This window comes from Gymnodraco acuticeps, unplaced genomic scaffold, assembly GCF_902827175.1.
Source record: "Gymnodraco acuticeps unplaced genomic scaffold, fGymAcu1.1, whole genome shotgun sequence".
Classification (NCBI taxonomy): Eukaryota; Metazoa; Chordata; class Actinopteri; order Perciformes; family Bathydraconidae; genus Gymnodraco; species Gymnodraco acuticeps.
In genome coordinates, this window is record NW_022990029.1 from 261,327 (window position 1) to 287,476 (window position 26,150).

General features: G+C 42.8%; 1 protein-coding gene across 1 annotated transcript in view; it reads left to right on the forward strand.

Moving 5' to 3' along the window:
• The first annotated feature begins 1,852 nt into the window (after nucleotides 1-1,852).
• Nucleotides 1,853-26,150, forward strand: part of pdzd8 (PDZ domain containing 8) — a 50,400-nt gene continuing 26,102 nt past the window's right edge. Inside the window, exons 1-2 of the mRNA XM_034214998.1 lie at nucleotides 1,853-2,870; nucleotides 24,273-24,398. Coding sequence (XP_034070889.1) covers nucleotides 1,999-2,870; nucleotides 24,273-24,398 — 998 coding nt within the window. The 5' untranslated portion in view covers nucleotides 1,853-1,998. The remainder of the gene's footprint in view (nucleotides 2,871-24,272; nucleotides 24,399-26,150) is intronic.

Genomic DNA, 26,150 nt, shown 5'->3' on the forward strand with positions numbered 1-26,150 from the left:
TGCTGGTCTTGGACCGGAGGCTCCTGAGGCGCCTCCCAGAGGGTAGGAGGACAAACAGATAGTTTGCAGGATGAGAGGTGTCTTTAAAGATGTTGTGCGCCCTCTGCAAACACCGTATTCCCTGGATGTCCTCGATGGCAGGGAGTGGGACACCGATGATGCGTTGGGCGATTTTCATCACCCTCTGCAATGCCTTCCTGTTGAGCATTGTGCAGTTCCCATACCAGGCTGTGATACAGCTGGTCAGGATGCTCTCAATGGTGCAGCGATACAAGTTCACCAGAATCTGAGGAGAGAGGTGATCTGAATCTTGGAGCCTCTTCTCTTTAACATCTACATGCTACCACTGGCTCAGATAATGAAAAACAACAAAATAAGTTACCATAGCTATGCAGATGACACACACATTTACATAACCATTTCACCAGGAGACTATGCTCCAATTCAAACACTGAGTAAGTGCATTGAACAAATCAATGACTGGATGTGTCAGAACTTTCTCCAATTAAACAAAGATAAAACTGAGGTAATGGTTTTTGGAGCCAAGTCAGAACGTATAAAAGTTAGCACTGAGCTTCAGTGTGCAATGTTCAAAACAACAGATAAAGCCAGAAATCTAGGTGTAGTCATGGACTCTGACCTGAGTTTCAACAGTCACATTAAAACTGTTACTAAATCAGCCTACTATCACCTAAAGAATATATATAGGATTAAAAGACTAATGTCACAGCAGGATTTGAAAAAACTTGTCCATGCTTTTATCTTCAGTAGACTCGACTACTGCAATGGTGTCTTCACAGGTCTCACTAAAAAATCTATTAGGAAGCTGCAGCTGATTCAGAACGCCGCTGCTCGAGTCCTCACTAACACTAAGAAAGTGGATCACATCACTCCTGTTCTGAAGTCTTTACACTGGCTTCCTGTGTGTCAAAGAATAGATTTCAAAATACTGCTGCTGGTTTATAAAGCTTTGAATGGTTTAGGCCCAAAATACATTTCTGACCTCCTGCTAAATTATGAACCATCCAGATCTCTCAGGTCTTCAGGGACTGGTCAGCTTTCTGTCCCCAGAGTCAGAACTAAACATGGAGAAGCAGCGTTCAGTTATTATGCTCCAAATATCTGGAACAAACTCCCAGAAACCTGCAGGTCCGCTGCAACTCTGACTACTTTTAAATCCAGCAAGAAGACTTTTCTTTTTGTCGCTGCTTTTAATTGAGCTATTCATATCTTAGACTGCACTGTAACTTTTATCCATGTATTTTTTCTTTTAATGTTTCTTTTATTATCTTTGCTTTTTAATGACTGTTTTTAAATGCCAAAGGTGGGGTAGGTAATTTTGGAGAAACCAGCTCGAGTGCGCTAGAAGCCCCTCCTCCAACACACACGAACGGGCCGGCTAAAATGATTGGTCGTGCTTTTTACAGTACCACGGCTTCCACAGATGAATTGTTTTTATGGATTTTTTGTCAAAGCACTTAAGATATTCATTGCTATCGGGATGTTAAGAGCATTGCATGGAATATAACAAAAAGTGTATCTCGAGCCGGTTTCTCAAACGTACCTACCCCACCTTTAATGTATTTTATTTTTGTAAAGCTAAATATAAATAAACTTGACTTGCCTTTAAACCAAGTATTATCTAAGAGAAGTGTTTGCAGCAGTATTAGTCGGCTATGGTTACACACTTCTCGTCAAGGCAGGTTGGAGATACACTTATAACAGACATATCGTGCTTGATATTGTCAGAATACGTTTTGCATTGTCGACAATTGGTTAATCCGACAGACCCTGAACGCATCATAAGAAACCCATTCTGCATGCGTCATTACGCACAGCGACGTATTCCTTTTGTCCAATCAGGTGAGGAGCCTGGAGCTCAGGAAAGAAGCAGATGATATGGCAGCTTTATGAGCGACCAGGTGGAACTTGCTTTGTTAACACGGCTAAACCTTTGATTATGAAAACACATTGTCTTAAATACGGCAGCTGCTCGATATGATTTACTTAATATTGATTTCCGCGTTCTCCGGGGCAGTCGTTACGTTGATATTACAGTTCTTGCTGATATACCGGAGAAGCCCTGAGCCCATAGGCAGGACAGTGCAGTATGTCAAAGTACTGCCTGATAACGCATTGAAGGATTACTTTAATACCCAACATGCCGAGCCAGGCCAGCAGCAGCCGGACAGTACAGCATCCAGACAACAAGAGGCCGTGTCCGCGCGGCAGCAGGAAGCGGCTGTCAGCGGCGGCAGCCCCAAACAACAGCCGACACCGCCTTCCCACGAGCCCGGGGATGCGGCCAAGGCTGAGACCTGCCATTTCCTAAATGCTATATTCCTGTTCCTATTCAGAGAGTTCAAAGAAACTCCTGTGGTTAGACACTGGCTCACCAAAAAGATTAAGGTGGAGTTTGAGGAGCTACTGCAGACCAAGACCGCAGGACGGCTGCTGGAGGGACTCAGTCTCAGGGACATATCCCTGGGTAATTCTCTGCCGGTCTTCAAGTCGGCCAAACTTATGAAGCCGATTCACCTGAACGAGGACGGCATGCCCGAGGAGCTCAACTTTGAGGTGGACATTGAATACAATGGCGGCTTCCACCTCGCCATCGACGTGGAGCTGGTGTTCGGGAAGTCTGCCTACCTGTTCGTGAAGATGAGGCGCGTGGTGGGGAGGCTGAGGCTGCAGTTCACGCGCACCCCCTTCTCCCATTGGTCCTTCTCCTTTCTCGAGGACCCGCTCGTGGACTTTGAGGTGAAGTCCCAATTTGAAGGAAGGCCTCTGCCCCAGCTCACCTCCATCATAGTGAACCAGCTGAAGCGGGTCATCAAGAAGAAACACACCCTGCCCAACTACAAGATCAGGTAGGCTCCACCACACACTGTTTACCTTCTCACAACACACTGTTTACCTTCTGAGACAACAACAGCAGAAACCCATGGCTGAAGAAACGCCTCAACACATTCCAAGACCACCTGCAGCTGAGGGTACAGCAGACTAGTTGATGTTCATGTGAGAAAAAACGACATACTGTATGATCTCAAAATGAAGCACACAACAATAATATTGCAAGATGCACTCTTGCAAAATCGAAGGAAGCACAATATTTGTTAAATTCTAAACATGTTTAAATACCATTATGAATAAAGTATTGTGGAGCTTCAGAGATATTCCACTCTAAAAAAATCCTATAGCAGAGACTTAACAAAACATGTTTGGTACACATGCAAAACATTATCACATGATTTGAATCCCAAAAAGAAAAATAATCATCTTTGATTCGTGAAGTCGTGCAGTTGTACTGCATACACATATGTGTCTCACTTAATTTGACTGTAGGCTACTATGTTAGCATGCAACGGAAGTCAATGAACTGTTTGTTGGAGGGACATTTAAGGGTCAATATAGACTACCAAATTCCACTAAGGGCTATCAGAAATGACTACCTAAACTAATATATAAATAGGGTTTCCTATTCTCACGAAACAAGTAAAAAGTGCTAAAGGTCACAATTAGAAGTGCATCCCTCTGAAATGAACAGTTAAAGTGTGTACAAAAATAGGCTTCAAGTGCCTCGAGTTTTGGATTCCACACTTTATTCCACTGGAAGTTCATACAGAGACAATATTATATTGATAGTGGATTCCAATGAGGCAAAACACTGGCTCATATTATGAAGAGAAAGTCAAAAAGAAACATTTCTGACATTTTATTTAATTTTTACAAAAGTGTCTTATCAGCATTATGTTAAAAATTCCAAACGTTTTTTAGTCTACATTAAGGGACTATTAAGTATATTTGAGTCTATACTTTATATCTCTCCACTGTGACTAGGCTATACTGTGTTAAAGGGGACCTATCATGCAAAAGTCACTTGTTGATGTCTTTTATACATAACTGTGTCCCCGGTGTGTCAGGGAACTCATGCAGCATCAGAAAATAAAACCCTCTCTCTTCCTCCGTACCCAAATCTTTTCAAAACAGGGGTACAATGAGCGGATACAGATTTGCTGCCGATCTGTTAAAATCAGTTCGGTCCGGAGTTTGAGAAGCCCTGCTTTATGCAAATGTTTGTTTATCATTGGAACAATGACAAATATTCTCCTGAATATTATCAATACAACAACCTGGAACCTCTCTCTCTCTTACACTCCCTCCCAACCCTGTGTACTTCTCTGCACTGAGCCAGTTGCTCAAACAGACAAGCCTGTTTGCAGTTGTCTGCGAAATGCCGCTCCTCTGTCTTCATAACAGTCAAGGCATGAGAATGAAGTTCCCACCTTGGGTCAAAATAATGCGCTGTGATGTGCAGTCGACACGTTGGATGCGATCCGAATGATCTCACACAGTCCCTCGTCCTCCACAATGTTAATTGTCCTGCAAGCTGTAGCCACCGCCACCCATTTAGCTATTGCTGTTGAAAGATTGCTGCTCTTAGAAGTGTCCAGGTGTCTCCCCGGCAAACTTTCAAGTGTTGTCTGCCGCAAGCGAGCGGCAGGAGCGGGGCTGTCAGCATCAGCTGTGTGCTTGGCTTGCTGTCTTGTATCCATATCTCTCAATAGAATCTCCCACCATCCAACTAACAAGAACAACAACGTCAAGCCTTTGGGCTCTGAAACTACGGGGCGGGCCGAGGACAAATACACATGCGTTAATCGCACGTTAAATCGCACGTTAAATCGCACGTTAAATCGCACGTTAAATCGCACGTTAAAATAATTATTAATAAAAAGTTATTAACGCGTTAACTTGACAGCCCTAATTTTTATATATCTGAGACCTATGCTATTGTCTAAAAATAGCATGTTAGGTGACCTTTAAGTAGGGATGGGTACCGAGCCCCGGTATTAAAGGGGCCCCGGGGCTGAATTATTAAAGACCGTGGTACCGTTAAGCTCCGACGTTAGCGGTCTTTTTAGCGGTACTGGAGACATGTACAAATATGTCATATGTATTATTGCTACACAAACATTATATTGCAGTTTTAGTGTCGCCAACTCCGTTTCTAATACGCACAAAGACTGCAAAATGCTTATATGATTATTTTTAGTATTTTCGATCTCTCTCCACCGCCTGCTTGCGAGGGGGCGGGGCAGTTTACACACACGCAGCTGCTACATGCAGCAACACACACACACGGAGGAGATGGCGGAGAGAACGCGCTCCGAGGTGTGGTTAAACTTTACCCGTCTCAATGCTCGTTGCCAAAAGTGCAATAAGCGTTTAGCATGTAAGGGCGGTAACACGAGCAGTTTGTCTAAACATTTAGCAAAAGTGCACCACATTCAGACGGAGGAATGCACCGGGTTCCACTGTCTTTCTAGCAGCTCTGTAGCCCCATCCACGAGTAACGTTTCCACGTCAGGTGTTATGTATGCTAGCAGCAACACACGGAGATAACTCAATGATACAAACATGGGTTAATGATTAGAGGAAACTGAGTTATTTATTTTGTTAAAGTTTCAGCTATTCTGTTTACAGTTCTGTCATCAGATTATTTAATACGATTTGTTAAAACACTGTTGTTTCTTTTGATGTGAAATATTATGTATTTAATTTAAATAAAAAGCAATGTTAGTTTTGTTCACAATTAGTTTAGTTAGTTTACCTTTTTTTTTTTTCTCCAAAAGAACCGATAAAAGTACCGTTAAAAGACCGGACCGATAAGCGGTATCGATAAAATTAGTAGTACCGTTAAAACCTTAACGATACCCATCCCTACCTTTAAGTTAATAAGCTGTTGGAACACTTGACCTATATAATGTACTTCAACCTTGCCTTTTAAATAGCTTTACATTTTTAATGGTTTAGGAAGATAATGACCTTGATAATAGAATCATCCTACATGACTTTTTTGTCACCACAGGGTTTCACTCAGTTCTGGAGATCGGCTGTATTACAGGTTTTTTTATAATCTCAAATCAAGGTCCACTTATTGACGGTTTATTTCAGAACCATATCATAGTCTGCAGAGGACGTGGACCCTGAAGACTGAGATGCAGTTAAAAGCTCTAAAGCTACTAATGGCGCGTTTCCACTGCAGCGGGTAGCTCGCTTTAAGCGTGCCGAGCCGTGCGTGGCCCGTTTTTGGTTGCGTTTCCACTTGGCCTAGTTTTGGCCCAGGGCTACTTTTTCACCTTTTTTCTGGCCCGACTAAATCGTGGTTCTAGGGCCATGAACAACCAGGCTGAGTCGGGCTGAGTATGCTAAACTAGAGAGAGAATTGCTGGCAAGGGGGCTACAACTACAACAAGATGAACATATTTGACCGTGATTTAATTGTAATACACGTTTCAAAATGATGCCGAAGTAACAACATACTGATACCGGTTAGTAAAAACCATGAATTAATGCTTTGACAAGTCTGCAGACAGACGGCAGGCGAAAAACCCTTTTTAAAATGCGTGTTTTCTAAATGTAGCTTGGCTAAGCTAACGTTATATATGCTCCGACCGTCCACACTCACAACAACGGCCTATACAGACATAAATAAACCAGCGACTGTATTCGCCATGACACAGGCAGTCTGTGGTTTGTACTTGTTTAACTTTTGTCTAGTTTCTGAACAGATATGAAGAGCTCTGAGTGCTAAGAGCTAACGGCTGTGTTGTTTTTCTGGGGCTCTCATTGAAGATGAAGTTACGGCTCTGCCTACACGGTGTTACGGCTCCGCCTACACTGCGTTACTATAGTAACTGCCCCAGTTCCTAAACTGTAATGGAAGCGCAGCATTAAAGTGAGCCGGGCCTAAAAGGCCTAACCAAACCGAGCGAGGCCTGCAGTGGAAACGTGCCATTATAGGCCTTGGGTTTGGTCATATTCTGGTTTACACCTTTTGAAACGATTTTGTTTGAAGAAGTAAAGGCCCGACACACCGGGCCGATTTCGGCCGTCGATAGATGTCTGGCCGTCGATGAGCGTCCTGTCGCCCTACTCAGATTAGGGCTGCAACAAACGACTAATTTGATAATCGATTAATCTATCGATTAATGAAACGATTAATCGACTATTCAGACTATTATGCCTTGCACAATTTCTCAAACGCTCTTATTTAGCCATCAACTTTTAGATTTAGCTTGAGGCTGTTTTAGGCATGTGGAAACTAACAATGAAGACAATAAAGATTAATACTTGATTAAAAAATGCATATATTATTACATTAACTAAACACATTTTGAACAAAACTAACATTGCTTTTTATTTAAATTAAATGCATAATATTTCACATCAAAAGAAACAACAGTGTTTTAACAAATCATATTAAATAATCTGATGACAGAACTGTAAACAGAATAGCTGAAACTTTAACAAACTAAATAACTCAGTTACCTCTAATCATGAACCCATGTTTGTATCATGTAGTTAACTCTGTGTGTTGCTGCTAGCATACATAACACCTGACGTGGAAACCTTACTCGTGGATGGGGCTACAGAGCTGCTAGAAAGACAGTCGAACCCGGTGCATTCCTCCGTCTGGATGTGGTGCACTTTTGCTAAATGTTTAGACAAATTGCTCGTGTTACCGCCCTTACATGCTAAACTCTTATTCCACTTTTGGTAACGAGTATTGTCGACATCGAGACGGGTAAAGTTGAACCACACCTCAGAGCGCGTTCTCTCCGCCATCTCCGCAGTGTGTTGCTGCATGTAGCAGCCTTGTGTGTGTAAACTGCCCCGCCCCCTCGGACACAGACGGGGGAGAGAGGTCGCGTCTGGATTGGAAAGATCGAAAATACATCATAGACGCATTTGTTTGTCTTTTTGAATATTAGAAACGAGTTGGCGACACTAAGACTGCGATATAATACTTATGTAGCAATAATACATGACATATATTTTTTAAATGTCTCCATTACCGATAAAAAGACCAATAACGTTGGAGCTTAACGGCGCGTAAAACACACGTGATGACGTCACCAACGAATCGACGACTGAATTAGTTGGCAACTAATTTGGTAATCGATTAAGTCGATTAGTTGTTGCACCCCTAACTCAGATTGGTGTGTCCAGCACCGTCGTGTCTTTTCGGCCGTGCCAACACCTTCCGACAGCCTCCCAATTCAACATGTTGAATCGGGAAGCCGTCGGCCAAAGAAATCACTCTGATTGGCTGTTCAGCTTAGCGAATCAGTGTATGAGAAGCGAAACGGAAGTGAAGAAGGCACACACAGACGGCTATTATTTTTAATTTTCCAGTACCGCACTAAACATGTTTTCGATTATAAGTCGTTATGTGAAACAGTCTGTGAAACAGTCTGTGATGGACGAGAGTGAAAATGGAATGCACGCTATTTGTTGTTTGTATATATCACGCAGTCTGTCTTCCGGTTGCCTCTTTTGAATTAAGAATACACACTACTGGTAAGGAGAGTTATTGCCACTCACACATGCGCAGTGCGTACGTATTACTTGGCCATCTGCTGAAGTCTTCGCGGTGTTTTCAAGTGCGACTTTTTGGCCAAGACGCAGGAGACGTGAGGCGACACAACAATCGGGTCCGTCGGGACGTGTTCTTTGGTGTCAGTTTGGTGTGTCAGGGCCTTAAGAGAAACCTAGACAGAAATACGGAAGTAGAAAGAGTTTTGAGAGAGAGAGAACAAAACGGAAACTTGTGTTATGAGGTCCATTTCTGCTTTCTCTTTCTGATGTAATGGTAAACTGAATTAGAGCTATGTTTTTGTTTCACTGTTGACTAATCTTCTCGTAATTGTATCACTTATTGAAATACGCACAGAGCCCAAGGTGACCTCTTCAAATGAAATGCAAAGATATTTAGTATAGAAGGGAGAATTTGCTTATTATTTTTATTTTATTTTGGGAAATACATAGTTTTCACTGTGTTGTTGCATACACACAATCTCAAAAACACATACATTATTGTTCTGGGGAGATATGCTCAAGGGTGCCTCTGTATTTCCCAGAAGGCCCCCCTGCTGGACTTGAACCAGCTCCCTCCCCAAAGCAAAGTCCCTCAGCCTCCCCAGTGATACAAACAGTGATGCAAACATAAATAAACGTTTGGGTTATTTAACTATTGTGTGACATTTTCTAGACCAAAGAAACAACATGAATAGAACAAATAACCAGCATATTATTGATAATCAAATACTAGTTAGTTTTAACCACATGTGCAGGGCTGCACATCACTGGTGCGCACCGGGTCATTTGAAACAAAGCGCATTTGCGTACCAACATTGAGAGAGGGAGAGAGAGAGAAGAGAAAATAGAGGAGAGAAGAGAGAGAGAGAGAGAGAAAAAGATATTTGCGAGTTGCATATGAACCATGATATGAACTCAGGGTCGGCCCGTAGCACTGGCTAGATGTTCGCCTAGGGCGCCAGATCTGGGGAGGTGCTGCGCTGGCACTTCTGGGAGGGAACTTTTTTTTTTGACCGTTGGGGCTCATCCTAATATTCGGCCTTGATGTAACAATATTCATAATTAAGTAAATGTAACACCCTTTTCACCCCGGTTACACGTTTCATTTGCCCTGTACGATGGGCGCTGTAAGTGATGAAAATGGGGGATGTTGGCTTATCTGGCGCCCGCAGCTCACAGCCAAAATGCGAGTGAGCGAGGGAGAGAGGGAGGGTGCACCGGTACCAGCGCTGTTGTTATTAGAATCTGGTGCCGTGCTAGCTGCTCTAACGGATATAAGAAGAAGATGTTTCTACAATAATGTGGAGGGAGAGTCCTCTCCAGTCAGACTGAGAAGCTGATAACTACAGCTCAGTGAGGTAAAGGACTCTTAGTCTAAATTCAAACGGTTTGGTCACAATTTATGTAAACACATATTTCCAAGGCACTCCTTTATAATTATTGGAATGAACAGGTTTTAAATCATTCCAATGTATACTATAGGACAGTAACCAAAGATATCCTTTAAAACTGGAGGTAAGGTAAAATAAGATATGAATGAACAACACAAATAAAATAAGTTTCATTTGTTATTGGCTATGGTAGGTTATTGGTTATGTTCACATACTTATTTGATTACATCCACTTGTCTAAGATGACAACAGAGACTTTCGACCCAAAACCAGCTGTTGACTTGTGGATGCAAGCAGCTAATCGCAGACTCAACCAGAGAGGAAGAAGTAGGCCTACATCATCAGCTACCATGTCTGACAGAGAGGAAGACAGTGAGGAGAACAGTCAGGAGGGTAGTGATGACAGCTTGTAGGATTACTGGTCGTGCTAATGTTGTCTTGTGTTCGCCTCTGCATGTGTGTTCTGTGTTCACCTCTGCATGTGTGTTCTGTGTTCACCTCTGCATGTGTGTTCTGTGTTCACCTCTGCATGTGTGTTCTGTGTTCACCTCTGCATGTGTGTTCTGTGTTCACCTCTGCATGTTCTGTGTTCAGTGCCGTGTGTCTGGCAAATAAAGTCAAGACCCCCTTAAAAGTTACGGTTTATTTCATTTTAAGGATGAGCACCAAGCAACATCTCCAGGTGCTCCTTTGAGAACTAGGGCAACAAAGTTATGTGCACCCCTGCACATGTGCCATTTACGCTGGGGACGCTTTTTGAAATGGCCAATTTTGTCCCCACCACTTGGTATCATTGTTTGACAAATGTTCTGATGAGAACACTTTGAGAAAGGTTTATCTGCACAACAACATGTTTTATTTTGAGAACAGTTTATTCGTTCACACTAATATTTCTCGGGACCCAAGTGGTGTAGTTTGGAGTTATAGTACTTGTTTAACTTTTGTCTAGTTTCTGAACAGATATGAGGAGCTGTGAGCTCTGAGGGCTAACAGCTAACGGCTAACGGCTGATGTTGGTTTTGTGTTTCGCATTGAAGATGACGTCACGGCTCCGCCTACACTGCGTTACTATAGTTACTGCCCCAGTTCCTAAACTGTAATGGAAACGCAGCATAAAGTGAGCCTGGCCTACCAAGGCCTAACCATACTGTACTAAGCCGTGCAGTGGAAATAAATGGTCTGCTAAGGCTAAAATTCCTGTGTTCCCCCCCCCCTCCCCTCTGAAACGCCTCCATTGGACTCCTTTGTTTACTTCCTGAAAATAGTGACATCACTATGTAACACTTGCACTTCTACTGTCTAGCACTCTCACGCATTGTGCGTTATACGCTACGAGACGGAACATTTATGATACATCTCTAAGCAGTTAAACAATCACAACAGAGCTGGCCAGCGAACCAATCAGAGTAGACTGGGCTCTGGTTTCAGACAGAGGGTGAAAAGAGGTGCTGCAGCACAGAACAATAAAGACAAAACAAAAGAGCTTTTTGAACATTAAAGCATGGGGACAGAGGCCCGCCCTTCCCGACAAGCAGATCACGCAGACTGCACGGGGCCTCATCTTGCGGAGGGAGCCTCATCTGATGCGCAAATGCGCCCCCCCCCCTGGTCGCCACTCGCGACACAGAGGGCCTCATCACATAACTTTGCTTGGGGCCACAAGTTGGCCAGGGGCAGCCCTGTGGGGACATGTCCAAGTAGAGGCACTACATACTAATATGAACCTGGAAAGGAGCAGAATATGTCCTCTTTAATACGTCATCTTAAGCCAGGAGAGGCAGAAAGGCCTTTTTGTGTAGTCTTTAGCCGCTTTCACACCAAGTACTTTGCCGTATTTAGTTCCCAGCACTTAGTTCCCCATGGAAAGATTACGCAAATGAAGCCGCTGACGTCACTTCGTCTTCTTCTGCTTTGGGTTTACTGGCAGGCCGCAAACAACTTCACGGCGTATACTGCCACCCGAAGTCCCCGCAGCTTCTACTGAAGCCTTGCTAGTAAATCGCCAGAACGCCGAGACCTCCTCATCACTCCCATGTTTTTTTTTGTGTTGCCATAAGTTAGTCTCGCTCCGTTGGTGCGCTGGGCTAATAATGCTAATGCCAGCAAATACAATGGCGGCTTCACAAAACTTTTCAGAGTTTTACGGGGCGTGGTTTGCAATTCGCCCAGAAATTTGAACTTTTTTCTCCCCAGGAAAGTACCTGCTCTCTAGCAGGGACTGAAAAGGGGGAAAAAAATTCTAATGAACTAAGTTCTCTTTTTGGTGTGAACGCAAAATCCCAGGAACTGACGGAACTAAAAGGGAAAAGTACGGGGAAAAGTACTCCGGTGTGAACGCGCCTATTGGAGAGCTCAGGATTCAGGAAGAGCTAAATAAATGCCATTCAGCAAGGATGTTGTGTTGCGATAAACTGTTAAATGCCTCATCAAAGGATCTGTGTTGCCTGTCCAACTGTTAAATGTAAGTGTTAAGACTTATTTACGGCCTGTGAGTTGTTTCGGAGAGTACTGCAGCACACAGAGGAAGTCCAAACGTGCGTAAGTGTGATTCTCCCACGATCCTGCGGAGTGAGCAAGCATGATGAGATGATGTAATGAGGAGCAGGATGAGAGAATGAAAGCTGGACCTTGGGATTTGCTGAATGGCACAGATGGTAGTTCTGTAAAGGGGAGGGCTGGGACCGCGGCCTGCTGGAGGTAATCCAGGCATTACAGCACCCACGTACAGTCACTACTCCGCTATGGGGGAATACTGTTTCAACGCCAATCCTGTGATGCTCTCACTTTGCCCCAGTCATTATTCCAGCTCTCTGCTTGGAGAGAGACAAGTGGTGGGGGGAGAGGAGGAGCAGCATGTGAATTATGAGCATCATTCTCCACCTAGGCTTGCTAATTTCTTTACTAGCTCTTTTCTGGAACTTTCCATCATATCACAGTGTCTTCATTTGTTGATGGAGTCGTCATGGAGGGGGCTCTGTTGCGTGTTATAATTTCATCTGAAGTCCTTTTGGGGCATGTTGGTTTACAGGTTAGGCATCAAATTCCTTTTTCGTCCTTGGAAATAAATAGTTTGACACAATATTGCCAACTCCACGTCCACTAACAAGCTTCTACATGAGCTTTCAACTAGAGGTTGATCGATTACTAATTTTTAAGCAGGCCGATAACCAATTTTGGCATTGAATTCTTAGGCTGATTCTTAATCCTGTTATAAGATGTTTTTATTTAAATATTATTATTTTTCATTTTATGCTTTATGCGAAACTTTTATTTCCAAAATCACACGAAAAATACATTTTTGAAGCTTGTAAAGGGACGAAGACAGGCACCTCTCATTCGCAATCTGCTCTTCCGCAGCGCCGCCCCCCCTCCCTCCGGCTGACATTATGAATTTACGCATATAGTAATCATAAATAACACGGCAGGGTCCGTTTGTTTTCATCTGATTTCAATTAAACAAAGTCTTGGCTTTCAGAATATTAAACTTGTTTCGGCAAATTCAGATGATAAATACAACTTTGAAGCTTGTAACGGCATAATTACAAGCAGGCATAACAACAGCCGGTGTTTCTCATGAGGGTTTTCTCCGGGAAACAAACACAATACACACAAACGCAAAATTACACAAACACACACACACACGTATACCAGTGCATGACATTAAGGATTTTGGGAGATGGCCCTGTGGGCCATCTAAGCTAATTTACAGATGGCCCTGAGCCCAATAGAGATTGCCCTGAAAAATGCGCGCGGACCAAATGACGCACAAAGGGCTTGGGGGGCCTCCCCCTAGAACATTTTTGATTTTTGTAGGTCTTAGATGCTGTCTGGTGCATTCTCTAGACTGAATTATAAGATGAACCACCACAATATTATATTGTACAATTTCAATTGTATTCTTCATTTCACTTGTTTGTTTGTTCTTGTTTGTGTTTGCTCGCTTGCATGCCCTGAATAGCTATAAGAAATACTTAAGTTGTTGGTCAAGACACTTTCCATCTGATGAAGGCAGATGCCTTCCCAGATGTAAAAAAGTAGAAAACATTACATTCAGTTATAACTGCCAAAACTAAAATTATTTACACTATTATGGCCCCTGTTAAAAATGTTTGTAACGTTATCTACTGTAAGTTGGTCGAACGAATGCCTCCTCATCCGGAAGCTGACCGAGCAGCAGTCGAGAGGAGCCGAGCGCATCCGCGAAGCACACAAAATGGGGACGTCAGAGTTCCCGTTAGCCGGCAAATCTAAATCTCTTCGGTCAAAATGTCCGGTCAAAATAATTTCCCTTTAGCGCAATACCGCTTCAGTTGCGCCACTTATGTGACAGACAAGAATAGTATGTGACAGACAAGAAGAGTCCATTATAATGTCTAACACTTAATGTGGAGAAAGAGATGTCCTGTATGGGTTGATTGTGCGTTGATCTGTTGGTAATGCCTGGGGGTTCCGGTGGGCATGTAAACAAATGCATAATGCTGCGCTATACTTTGTGGCCTCACCCAGTTGCATACATAGCGACACTTATTGTTTAGGTGTCTTTTAATAAGCAGGTAGTCATATCATTAGCTAGAACTAGCTGGATCTGATCGATATGGACATAAACGCGAGTGAAGTCTAATCTGACGGGAGAGAGAGATCAGCTGCTGCTGACGAGTCGACACGCAGCTCTGCATGATCACATGCAGCGGTGAGCGGACAAAGCACACACTTCAGGTTAGAATATCACACGTAGCTATTTTAATGACCTCTCAAACTACCTAAACTAGTTATAGATATGTTTAGTTTTACTGTCGGGTCACTCATTACTGGATCCGCGAGCTGCATGATACTGGCATAATAGATTGCCCGATCGGGCAACCAGCAGGTGAGGCTTCATTGCCCGATCGGGCAACCAGCAGGTGAGGCTTCATTGCCCGATCGGGCAACCAGCAGGTGAGGCTTCATTGCCCGATCGGGCAACCAGCAGGTGAGGCTTCATTGCCCGAGCTAAATACTAGATGGCCCCGGACCATCGGGCAGTCGTTAATGTCGAGCAGTGGCGGCGCTAGGGGGTGGCTACTTGGGCTCAAGCCCCGGATGTTTTCTGAAAAGCCCCGGATGTTTCACTTAAATTTAAAAAAAAAAAAAAAAAAATGTAATTACATTTTTTTTTAAAAAACGTCTCGGGAGTAATGTGCAGTACCGGAGTCCACCAGAGAGGCAGCCACTGTGGGACATTAGCCTGCGTACTGCGTATCCTGCCCTGAAGAAGAAGTGATCCTTCCTAGTGCCTGACGAGTTTTAAGCTAATAGCCTACACAGTTATGGATATTAGAAAGTTATTGTCATCGAAGCAGGCCACAAGCTGCAGCAGCAGCAGTATCAGCAGCAGCAGTATCAGCAGCTGACAACAATGTCATCACCAGCAGTCAAGAAATGGATGTTTCAGGTTTGTTAATCTCATGGTGATATCTCTGGCTGACTGAGTAAGAAGTGAAAAAGAGCGATGTAACGTTAATGTTATAGCTAGTAAACATGGAGTAACCACACTAAGTATACCCTTATATGTTAGTATGTATACAGAACATGACTACAAATGATCCTAAGATGTAACGTTAACCCTTCATAACTCAGTCTACTTTTAAGACACTAAAATAATTCCAATTTTTATTTTGTTTTCACGCGTGGAATTATACCGGCTCTCGTTTCAGTACACATAACAACAGAACTGACAGGCAACCCTCTGAATCAGACTCCGATTGGCTGTGACTGCATCCACTCAGAGTGTCCGATTCAGAAACGTGACTCTTACGGCCCGTCCACACAGCGGCGTGCGTTGAAGCTTCCAACGCTTCTGCCCATTCACTTTGAATGGGGTGACGTCACTTTTAGCCGAACTGCATCGTGGGAAGCGACGCGGAGCGTTGCTGGAGTGGCTCGCTGCAAAAGTTGAGCAATGCTCAACTTTTGACGCCTCGGCAGAAGCGTCAGCCAATCGAATCATATGCCAGTACAAGCTCTAGCCAATTAAACCGCTGCTTGTGTGTCAGGGGTGGGAGATTCATGTGATTGGTTGTTGGTCGAGTGTCAGACACGCCCGCCGGCAAGCGTCAACGCACGCCGCTGTGTGGACGGGCCGTTACACTCTTTACGTCACAAACAAAGATGGTGGATGAGAATAGATCTATAAAACGATAAGCAATGCGCCAGAATCAAGGTGAGACTATCCGCATCCTTTAAAACTCTACGCACATTCGTTTCACCTTAATAAGTAAACGACTATTTGAGTGAGTTAAGGCATTAGTTTGCTTCATTAAAGGGTGTTAATGAGTGTTCTCCAGTGCCTTTTGTACGCTTTAAGGTGTTATTAAGGTAGGGTTAATGTTGCTCTCAAAGTGCACCAGATTGATGCTTTCAACTTCCCGGGGGAGCATGCCCCCCGGACCCCCCGAGAGGAGGCGACGACCCCCCTAAAGGATGTTCGGTCCACCCCCCACTTATAAAAAATAGCACTGTACCCCTGCACCCCCAACCCAACGACTCCTGGGCTAAGCCCCGGATCTCCTACAATCCTAAATCCGCCTCTGATGTCGAGCCCTGTATACACACAAACATTCGCGAGCTTCCCCCAGACCAGTAATCCAAACGAAAATATCTTCCCTCCGTAGTATTTTGATCATTTGCTCCGCTAATAATCAATCAGATCGATGGATTCCAGAGAAGAGAAAACTTTGAAGGCCTTTTTCTCAAAATGATGACTCGGTGACAGTCATTATATAATGTGACATATTTCGCTTAATATTTGGAGTACAAAAACAATCCTGATATCATTAGAAAGCTAGGAATCTCCTCTTTCCAGCAGTCTATACAACTCAAAATGTGTCTTCGGGTCAATGCGACTGATTTCGATAGAGCAGGTCACATATCATTATGTTATTAAAATTGATATAAATTACTATACTGGAGAAAAAAAAATAGCAATTACATTTTTAGTTTTTGCTTCAACAGTAGTGATGGCATTTAGATTTGGTTATGTCAGGGCTATAGAATATGAAATCGAATCATAAAGAAATGTATGCTAACGGTTTACCTGTGTGCTATTGGTTTGACTGTGTGCTAACGATTTACCTGTGTGCTAACAGTTTACCTGCGTGCTAACGGTTTGACTGTGTGCTAAAAGTTTACCTGCGTGCTAACGGTTTGACTGTGTGCTAAAAGTTTACCTGCGTGCTAACGGTTTGACTGTGTGCTAATAGTTTACCTGTGTGCTAATGGTTTGACATTTTGAAATAAGACCTTAGTTTCAACACATTGTTTTTAACCTACTGTCCCTTCTATTTGAACTCTGCTTAATTCACTGGTGATGTGCTTTTCACTTTGGTACATATTCTTAGGCCTGTCACGATAATTAATTTTGTTGGACGATACATTTTCCCGGAAATTATTGGGATAAACGATAAAATTGTCGGCACCGTTGTAAGACCATTTTAGACCACTGACATAATGATAATATATAATAATAATTCAAGTACATCCTTTCAAACAGAACTTTTTATTGAACATTCAACATTGCAAATGAAATGTGAAATAATATTCAAATATATAAATTATATATATAATAAATAAAACAAATACATTTAAAGGTGCGGTAGGTAATTTTGGAGAAACCAGCGCGAGTGCTCTAGAATTTGAAAATACACAGCCGGAAAAAATCTGTCACTTCCTTACAGAGCCCCTCCTCCAACACACACGAACGCGCACATGACCAATGAGGGCACAAGATAAGTTTGTGCACAGATGGAAGGCTGACAGGCAGGTAGGCCATCCAGTTATTTTAGCCGGGCTGGCTCAGATGATTGGTCGTGCTTTTTACATTACTACGGCTTCCACAGATTACATTTTTTGATGTATTTATTGTCAAAGCATTTAATATATTCATTGCTATCGGGATGTTAAGAGCATTCCATGGAATATAACAAAAAGTGTATCCAACATGTTCGCATTGTCGGGCAAATGCATCTTTGATAGCAAACTGTCAGGAATGTGGGGGCTCTCCATCTCCAGCTGCCGTGTTTGCTCCCAGCTGGGAAAACGGAATGGGGTGGTTGTGTTTCAGGTGCAGTTTAAGGTTGGTCGTATTGCTAGCTTTTGTTGCTACCTTTTTAAAACAAATGCGACACTTCAAGTCCGTAGGTTCGCCTCGTTGATTTGGCTTAAATCCAAAATATTCTCACACCGGAGATGTGGTATTAGGTTTTGCAACTAGGGGTGGGCGATATGACGTAATATATCGTCGTGACGATATTAGGTCTCCACGATAAGCTTTTTCAGTATATATATATATCATATCTACCGTGATAAAAAATAAATAAATAAAAACTTGAAAAAAAACTTGAAAAAAAAAACAGATGTGAAAGACATGCTCTAAAGCTGTCTAGTCAGGATTCAGACAGTATTGCACTTCATTTATTGTCTTGGTTGATTCTGTTGGCTTATATTTTTATTTGCGTGCATATGAAACGCTAACCATTCCCATTGAGATCATTAAAACTGTCATTTGAACGGCGATCAAGCCTGAAGCCACAGAGACGGACACGATCCCCTGTCCGGCTAGGGTTAGCCAACACACTCTCACTCCATAATCGTCCAGGAGCGACGTAGGGCTGCACGATTTTGTGAAAAAATGTAATTGCGATTTTTCTGACAAATATTGCGATTGCGATTCGAATTGCGATATTTATTTTTAAGCGACCCAACGGAAGTTTATTGTAAAATGCGGCCATAACTCCGGCAAGGAAGGTCGTATCAACGTACTCCCGTCTCTAGCACCCCCACAGCCCGAGCTACGAGTGAAAGAACTAAACTTACATGAAACTTCCATTGGGTTGCTTTAAAGCAGGGGTGGGGAACCTCCGGCCCCCGGGCCGTATACGGCCCGCGAGACAATTTGATACGGCCCTCGAGGTAACACACGCAAAAAAGAAAAACAATTAAGAAATCTAGACCGCAAAATTATTAAACAAGCGAGTGCCTGTTTTTTTTTTTCATTTATAAAGACGTTGGCACAGGCTACCGGGGAAGTGGACGGCGAGGAATCTTAGAGGGTTTTTACTCCAAAGAGCGGGGTACTGCAGCTGGAGCTGTTTTCTGGTGGCTGAGGGAACAACAGACCCCGCCTCATAATTCCATTGTTGAGGTCTACTAAAATACATTTATATTGTGCAATGTTCCAAACTCACATTGGTTTCTCACAGCATCTCTGTATAGTATGTGTATTCACTCTCTGTCCTAAACGGCTTGTTGGAGCTCCTGCCCCCCCCCTCCCTGTGAGCTCAGTGGCTGTCTGCGAGACAGCGCGAAACTCAGCCTGGGCACACACACACACCCGCAGCCTGGCTGGGAGTTTGTGTGTGCGCCCAGGCTGAGTTCCACACGGTCTCGCCGACCCCACACCAGTGAGCCAGCTCACAGTATCCCACTCCTCGCAGCAGCGAGCCTCGCAACGTCCCGCCGAGTGTGTGTGTGTGTGTGTGTGTGTGTGTGTGTGAGGAAGTCCGGATTGGTCCAAACGTAACGGCTCCGTGGACGTAACGTAACTGCTCCGTGGATTGGTCAATTTGGACCAATCTGCGGAGCCATTACGTTACGTCACTATACCCGAAATACGTCACTATACCCAAGAAGTAAACAATGAAAAAAGAGAAATCCCCAACGAGGCGTTCTGGGGCAGCATAGACAGGTATTTTCTGTGTTAGAGTTTTACTCGCTACAGGGTGTACTTTGAGGGTTTGTGACTCTGGTGCACATAACTGGTACGCATGCGCGGCAACAATTTGAAATGCGTTCCGTCACTTGTGTCACAAAGCGCATTTGCGTACCGACGTACTTGTGAAGCTTTTCCAGAAGGCGGTTAGATCACCGGACGACCGAGTCGGTCTCCGTGTACAGGGCTGCTGTTAACGTCGGTCTGTACAACGGAATTGTGCCAAAACTACGCCAACCGGCTGCGGAGGGAGACTCCCCCCTGTCACTACCCGATCTGCAGCTCTTCCCGATCTGCAGTGCGCATGTGCGAGATGGTCCGCCATATTGGACAACTCCGGACGGCAACCCAAGTAGGACACTTGACACAGTGGCTTTTGGCAAATCACAAAAAGAAAACGTGAGAGAGATAAGTTATTGTTATTACAACGTGACTTCTGTAAACCGTGATCGTTTTTCTCGCGTCCAGGAGAGAAGCTTAAAAAGGAGACTAAATGGAGTCTCTGAGAAGGTCCAAAATTGGTACTTTAATTAATAAAAAGCGCGGTAATGTTACAAACAGGATATTGTTCAGTCAGGAGAGAAAGGCTGCAGCTTCCTCTCCCAGGTGCTGGCCGTGCAGAAGAGACACCACGTCTTTCCCGCTTGCTGGCTGTTCGCTCCTCCTCTCTGTGAGCTGTAGTGACGTAGGGGACTTTCCCCCCCCTCGTTCTTCTGTGTCCGATATCGCGTTAAACAGAGGATTTCGACATTTTACATTCATTGCTTACATGCCTTTTCTCCTCCTTATCTCTTTCATAACTTTATATGTAATACATGTTAACGGCGTCAATAGCCACTTTAATGATACTAATGGACGGTAGTCCCGGATGTCGTCATGAAGGATTTTCAGAATAAAAGCTTGGTATTGAGAACTTCCGTTTTTTTCCAGAATAAAATAGCATTTAAACTGACGGTATGTTTAAGATACATTATGCCATAAAACATTGATTTTAATTTCTAACACTTCACTATTATTTATCAACTCTTTTTATTGGGTTCTTTTATTTGGGGTTAAGTACATTGTCAGAATAAGCGAGAAATTGATTTAACTTCTGTTATATGCCATACATTTTTGCATACATTCACAGTAAATATTTATTCAGTATAACAGTCTAACAGAAGTTACATTTCTCACTTATTCTGACGATGTACTGAACCCCAAATAAAAGAACCCAATAAAAAGAGTTGTTAAATAATAGTGAAGTCACGTTGTAATAACAATAACTCATCTCTCTCGAGTTTTCTTTTTCAGCTTTGCCAAAAGCCACTGTGTCAAGTGTCCTACTTGGGTTGCCGTACGGGGTCAAACTGCATGTTTATCTTTGGCAGCCAGGTGCATAAACACACTGAACAGTTGTTTTTGAGTAATCAAGCACCTCTTCAAAGACACATTTGATTTGGTTATTTCGAACGTGTAATATAATAATGAAATGAAACAAGAGAATTATGATACTGTAGAAACGTAAGCAGTATCAAATTGATAAACTAAATATTATTGACTTACAAATGATATATAAACAAATGATCTACCTAATTACACATCCGAAAAGGCGTGGGAAGGAGTTTACACGTATTTAATCCCACCCCTTCTCCCAAAAACTAAATTAACATTTTTGTTTTCTTTTAACAAAAATGTATTATATCAATATTACTACAATATATATATTTATTTTACGTTGTATGTCAAATTTGATAAGACAAATATAAAAGACTATCTTTTTACATCTGACATACAAAATACATTTGTTATTTAAAAAAAAAAAAAAAAAACATAATAAGAAATTGTTGGTAATAATTATAATTTAATTTCTGTAAGAAAAACATATTTTCATGCATTTTTAGATCGTTAATAACAAGCATTACAATGGCTAAAGCAGGGGTATTCAACTAAAATTCAACGAGGTCCAGTTAGAGAAAATCTCCCCATGCAAAGGTCCGGAACATCAAAATGTCTAAGTTGCTTCATGAATTAGTGTGATATATATTGAAGTAGCTGCAGCTTTATCAACGTCTGCATGTAATCAACAACTGACTGCCAATCAAATAAAGAAAGTACAATTAATAAACAACAATGTTTATTGTCAATTAACATTGACACAGTAAATACTGTGGATATGTGTAATGTTCCTCTCATTTAAAAATAAAATAGAGAAAATAAATATAATAGCTTTTGAAAATATGTGCATCTTAAAAGTGCTTAATTTTAGATAAATAAAATAAAGTGTAGCAGCAGCTTGAGTTTCCCTTTTTCTTTGTTAACCGTTTCACATCATGACTTAACAGTTTCAGCCGATTATAGAACAATATCAGTCTTTACACATCATAACAACTGAACAGTTTTAAAGTTTATCTTTCTTTCCCTCTTATATTGCAGTCCCTCACTCACTTTTTTTTATTCAGTGTGATAATTGAGCTCGAGCTTGTCCTGCCAGGAGTTTAGATCTGGGCTGAAATGGTGTCAGGCCCATTCTCATACACACATGCAGGTGCTCATTGGTTAGCCTCGGTTAGCCTGCGCTGGAACGATATTTATTTTCTGTGACCTCAGTTCTGACTTGAGAGGGAATGTTTGGTCAAACACTTTGTGTTTTGTCTCATAGTGGCGTTTTGGCACTTTTAATGAGCGCCACGGTCTCTGAACAAATGAGACACACTGGTTCTGTGCTCCCAGTGGGCAGGATGAACACAAATGAGTCCACTCAGGGTTAAAAGCTCTGTTCTCACTGTCCACTTTCCTCTTCTTGGAGAGCGCCATGTGTAATTATTTGTCTCTCCCTGTCTGCCACTAACACGCCTGTTCTCTCGCCTCTCCGCTTCTCTCCCTGTATCGCTAATTATTCTCCTCACTCACTCTCCGCTTCTCTCTGCCGCGCTCTCGTCTCTTCTTCTGTGTTTCTCTCCCTGTATCGCTCACTCGTCTCTTTCGCCCCCTGTCGGCAGCGGTTAAAATAGAATCGCCCCGTCAAAATTGAAATCCCCTATTAATGTATTGATTATAGGTCTGGGTCCGGACCGCGGTCCGCCTGTTGCCGACCCCTGGTCTAAAGAGACTCGCTGTGTATGAGACTCAATACTCGCTGGTTGTACTTTTGTGGGCATCCAATTCGCTAGGTGGCGATGTTGCAAAACAACTAGGGTCCCAGGAGTGCGGTCCCAGGAGTGCGGTCCCAGGAGTGCGGTCCCAGGACCGCGGTCCTGAAACTGCAGTCTCTGACGCTGCAGCTTCATACAGCGCGCCGGACTGGCAGCCACATCCGCCAGGCTAAAATGCTGGTCACATCCTTATGTAAACAAACACGCATGTAAACGGCAATTTATGGAGCTCAGAAAAGTTATCGAGTCCATTTTTATTTATCGTACGATAAGTCAATGTATTGATTATCGCGACAGGCCTACATATTCTTCCAGTCATAGAAGTGTTACACTGTAGACACTGGCCGGACACTGGGCCTCTGATGAGTCAAAGGTTTCCCTCCATCTGTGGACAATGCACTGTTCATAAAATCCTCTGTGTGTATGTGGCCACCGGACACTACCCACAGCTTCTTCAGTAATGTGATGATTTGTCTGAACAAAGTCCACTATTCACAAAACAGGGAGCCTCTGGCCAACAGCAGTAGCACAGAGAGCCTGAAATAGAAAGGACGGGTGTTTGTGTTTCTATGTGTGTTCTCAGACATCATGTTTATACATTACAATGAGTGTTTTTATCAAAACAGCCTGATGCCCTTAGGGAGTCAGTTCTCTACCAAGCACCTCGCCCAACACAAGTAATCTCAGTGTGTTTAGCTGGTTACCTTCACAACAAATAGTGCAAACCAGATGCATTCCACTCTGAGTGCTGAGTCACACCTCGGGATGGGCCGCTGTTAAGATGTTCCAACTGGTTTGATATTCAGGCGACAGCTGTACGGAATTCAACACTCAGCAGCGGGAGTGGAACATAATGAGAGTAACGTCTCCAGCCCACTGGGTGGAGGTAATGCTTCTGTAAGCTGGTTTGACAACAGCAATCAACCCTAGAAGAAGCAGAGCGGGCAACTCATCAGCCTACACATCCTTTTTATATGACTTATAACAACAATTTAAATGTGTTATTGTTTTGCACAGTTCTGAGATAAATGATTCCATGTCTCATCTTATCTGCCAAGGAAAGATACACTTTGTAATAGACAGTGCCCCCTCCCAGCTGGGCTGAAATGTAAAGCTCTTCATGTTGGTTATTACTAATGCAATTCAATTTAGATGTAATGCTGTGATGCTGTTGGCCCACTACTGCCAGAACGTTTCATAATGACAAATGTTTTCTGGTGTACATACAATCAATCAAACAGGTTCAAGCTTGTACATCGGACACCTTATAAAGCTGTTGGACAGTTTTTTTAAAACTGAGTTGTGATTTATTTGTTTACTGAAAGTTGACAATTGACTTATTGTATTCAGGGAATATAAATATATTCAGAATCAGAATACCTTTATTAGTCCCACAGAGGGGAAATGTTCATCAAACTGTGAATGAAAGAAAACCCATGCCTTTTCTGGCAGCTATGATGGACTAAAAGCACCCGTTATGTCTCTTGTTATGTGGCTCATCTGTATGTGTGCAGTTGCATTAGTTATTGTTTGAGGAGATTTATTTGGGATGCACAGTCAGGTAACATCTTGAAATAAAATGTGTGTTTGTGTTTCTCTCTCTCTCTCTCTCTCCAGATACAAGCCCTTCTTCCCGTTCCAGGTGCTGCCCTCTCTGGGTTCAGCTTGTGATCTGGACCTATCCGTCCAGGAGAACATGCTGGTGGAAGGCCGACTCAGAGTCACGCTCATTGAATGTAGCAGGTGAGACACTTCTCTTCTCTACTGCCCCTATTTGTCCACATATGTTAATGTATTTTTGTTCTGGGGCTGTTCTTCCTGGTTTGGATAAAGTGTGCTTTTGTGCCATCAAAAATAAAATGGTATGCAGTTTTAATGCACACACACAGCCTCACAAACTCAGGTTTTTAAAGAAAAGTCACCAAAATGTCCATGAAGTTCATTTCCATTTTCATTATTTTGTAGGAAAAAAACCATTCACTCAACTGACACAAACCATGACTGAGAAGGAGTAGGGAGTAGAAAACATGTCATTTAGCCAGCTCCTCACTCACTTCCTCAGTTGTTTTTGATATCACCAGTTCATAACCTGCATGAGTTGCTTTTGTATCAGCCTACACAAGTCTTTCTAAGGGGAAGTAATAAACTGCCAGCTAACTAGGTCATGAGTTACATTTTAAATCGAAAACCTATAGAAATTAGCTTTCTTTTTTACCCTGAAATGAAATGCAGTATGGGCGATTCGCCCTTTTTTTCTCCACCTGCCTAAAAGAACTAAAGCAATTTATTTTTTTGTCGTTCAAAGATTAATTCTTTGGCTTAATACTTTTTTCAGTTTGAACCACTGACATGCTCACCATTAGAAAATGGACAAAGTGACACCATAAATCCAATGTCCTGATAACGTGGCCCCTACACACCGGGCCGATTTTCGGCTTCGATAGATGTCGATAGATGTCTGGCCGTCGATGAGCGTCTTGTCGCCCTACTCAGATTGGTGTGTACTGCACCGTCGTGTCTTTTCGGGTTAAAGGTCAAAGGCCGTCGGCTAAAGAAATCACTCTGATTGGCTGTTCAGCTTAGCGAATCAGTGCATGAGAAGCGAAACGGAAGTGAGGGACCCAAACAAACTATTAAGAAGGCAAATCTGAGACACGCTATTAGTTGTTTGTTTATATCACGCAGTCTGTTCTTCTTCTCTCGGTTATCACGCAGTCTGTCTTCTGGTTGTTGCCTCTTTTGAATGATGAATACACACTACCGCCCCCTGCTGGTAAGGAGAGTTATTGCCACTCACGCGTGCGCAGTTCGTACGTGCTACTTGGCCGTCTGCTGAAGTCTTTGCGGTGTGTTCCAGTGCGAAACATGGCCAAGACGCAGAGACGTGAGGCGACGCAACAGTCGGGTCCGTCGGGACGTGTTCTTTGGTGTCAGATTGGTGTGTAGGGACCTTTACACGTTTGTTTCTGTCATTGTTAATAACGGCTGTCATGACCTTTCTGCTTCTTTTGTACATTTAGATACTCTGTGGTATATCCTATGAATGCAAACTGAACATCTTTGAATTGTAGTCAAAACCAGACAATGGAGAACATCATCATTAGTTTTTTTGGGAACATTTCGGATTTTTAAAGACTAAACCACTAATTACTTAATCCGGAAAATAAACAACAGATTATTGGACAATGAAAATAATTGTTAGTTGCAGCCCTAAATAATAAATTCTGAATAAGGGATACACTAAATAAAGAACATAATGTAATAAATAATATAACCCGAATATAATCTGAATCTCTACTGCAGCTGCCATTACACACAGTTTTTAAGACTCTAAATCAGCTGCTGTTACATCCCACTGTCTTTGTCCTAAACTAGCAGTTTACATGGGCTCCCAATTCCACTGTTTAATTAGGTCATATCACATGATCTCTATTTAAGTGATTACATACCAGGTGCAGTATGCCCTGAGTGTCCAGCAGAGGGAAGTATCCTCAC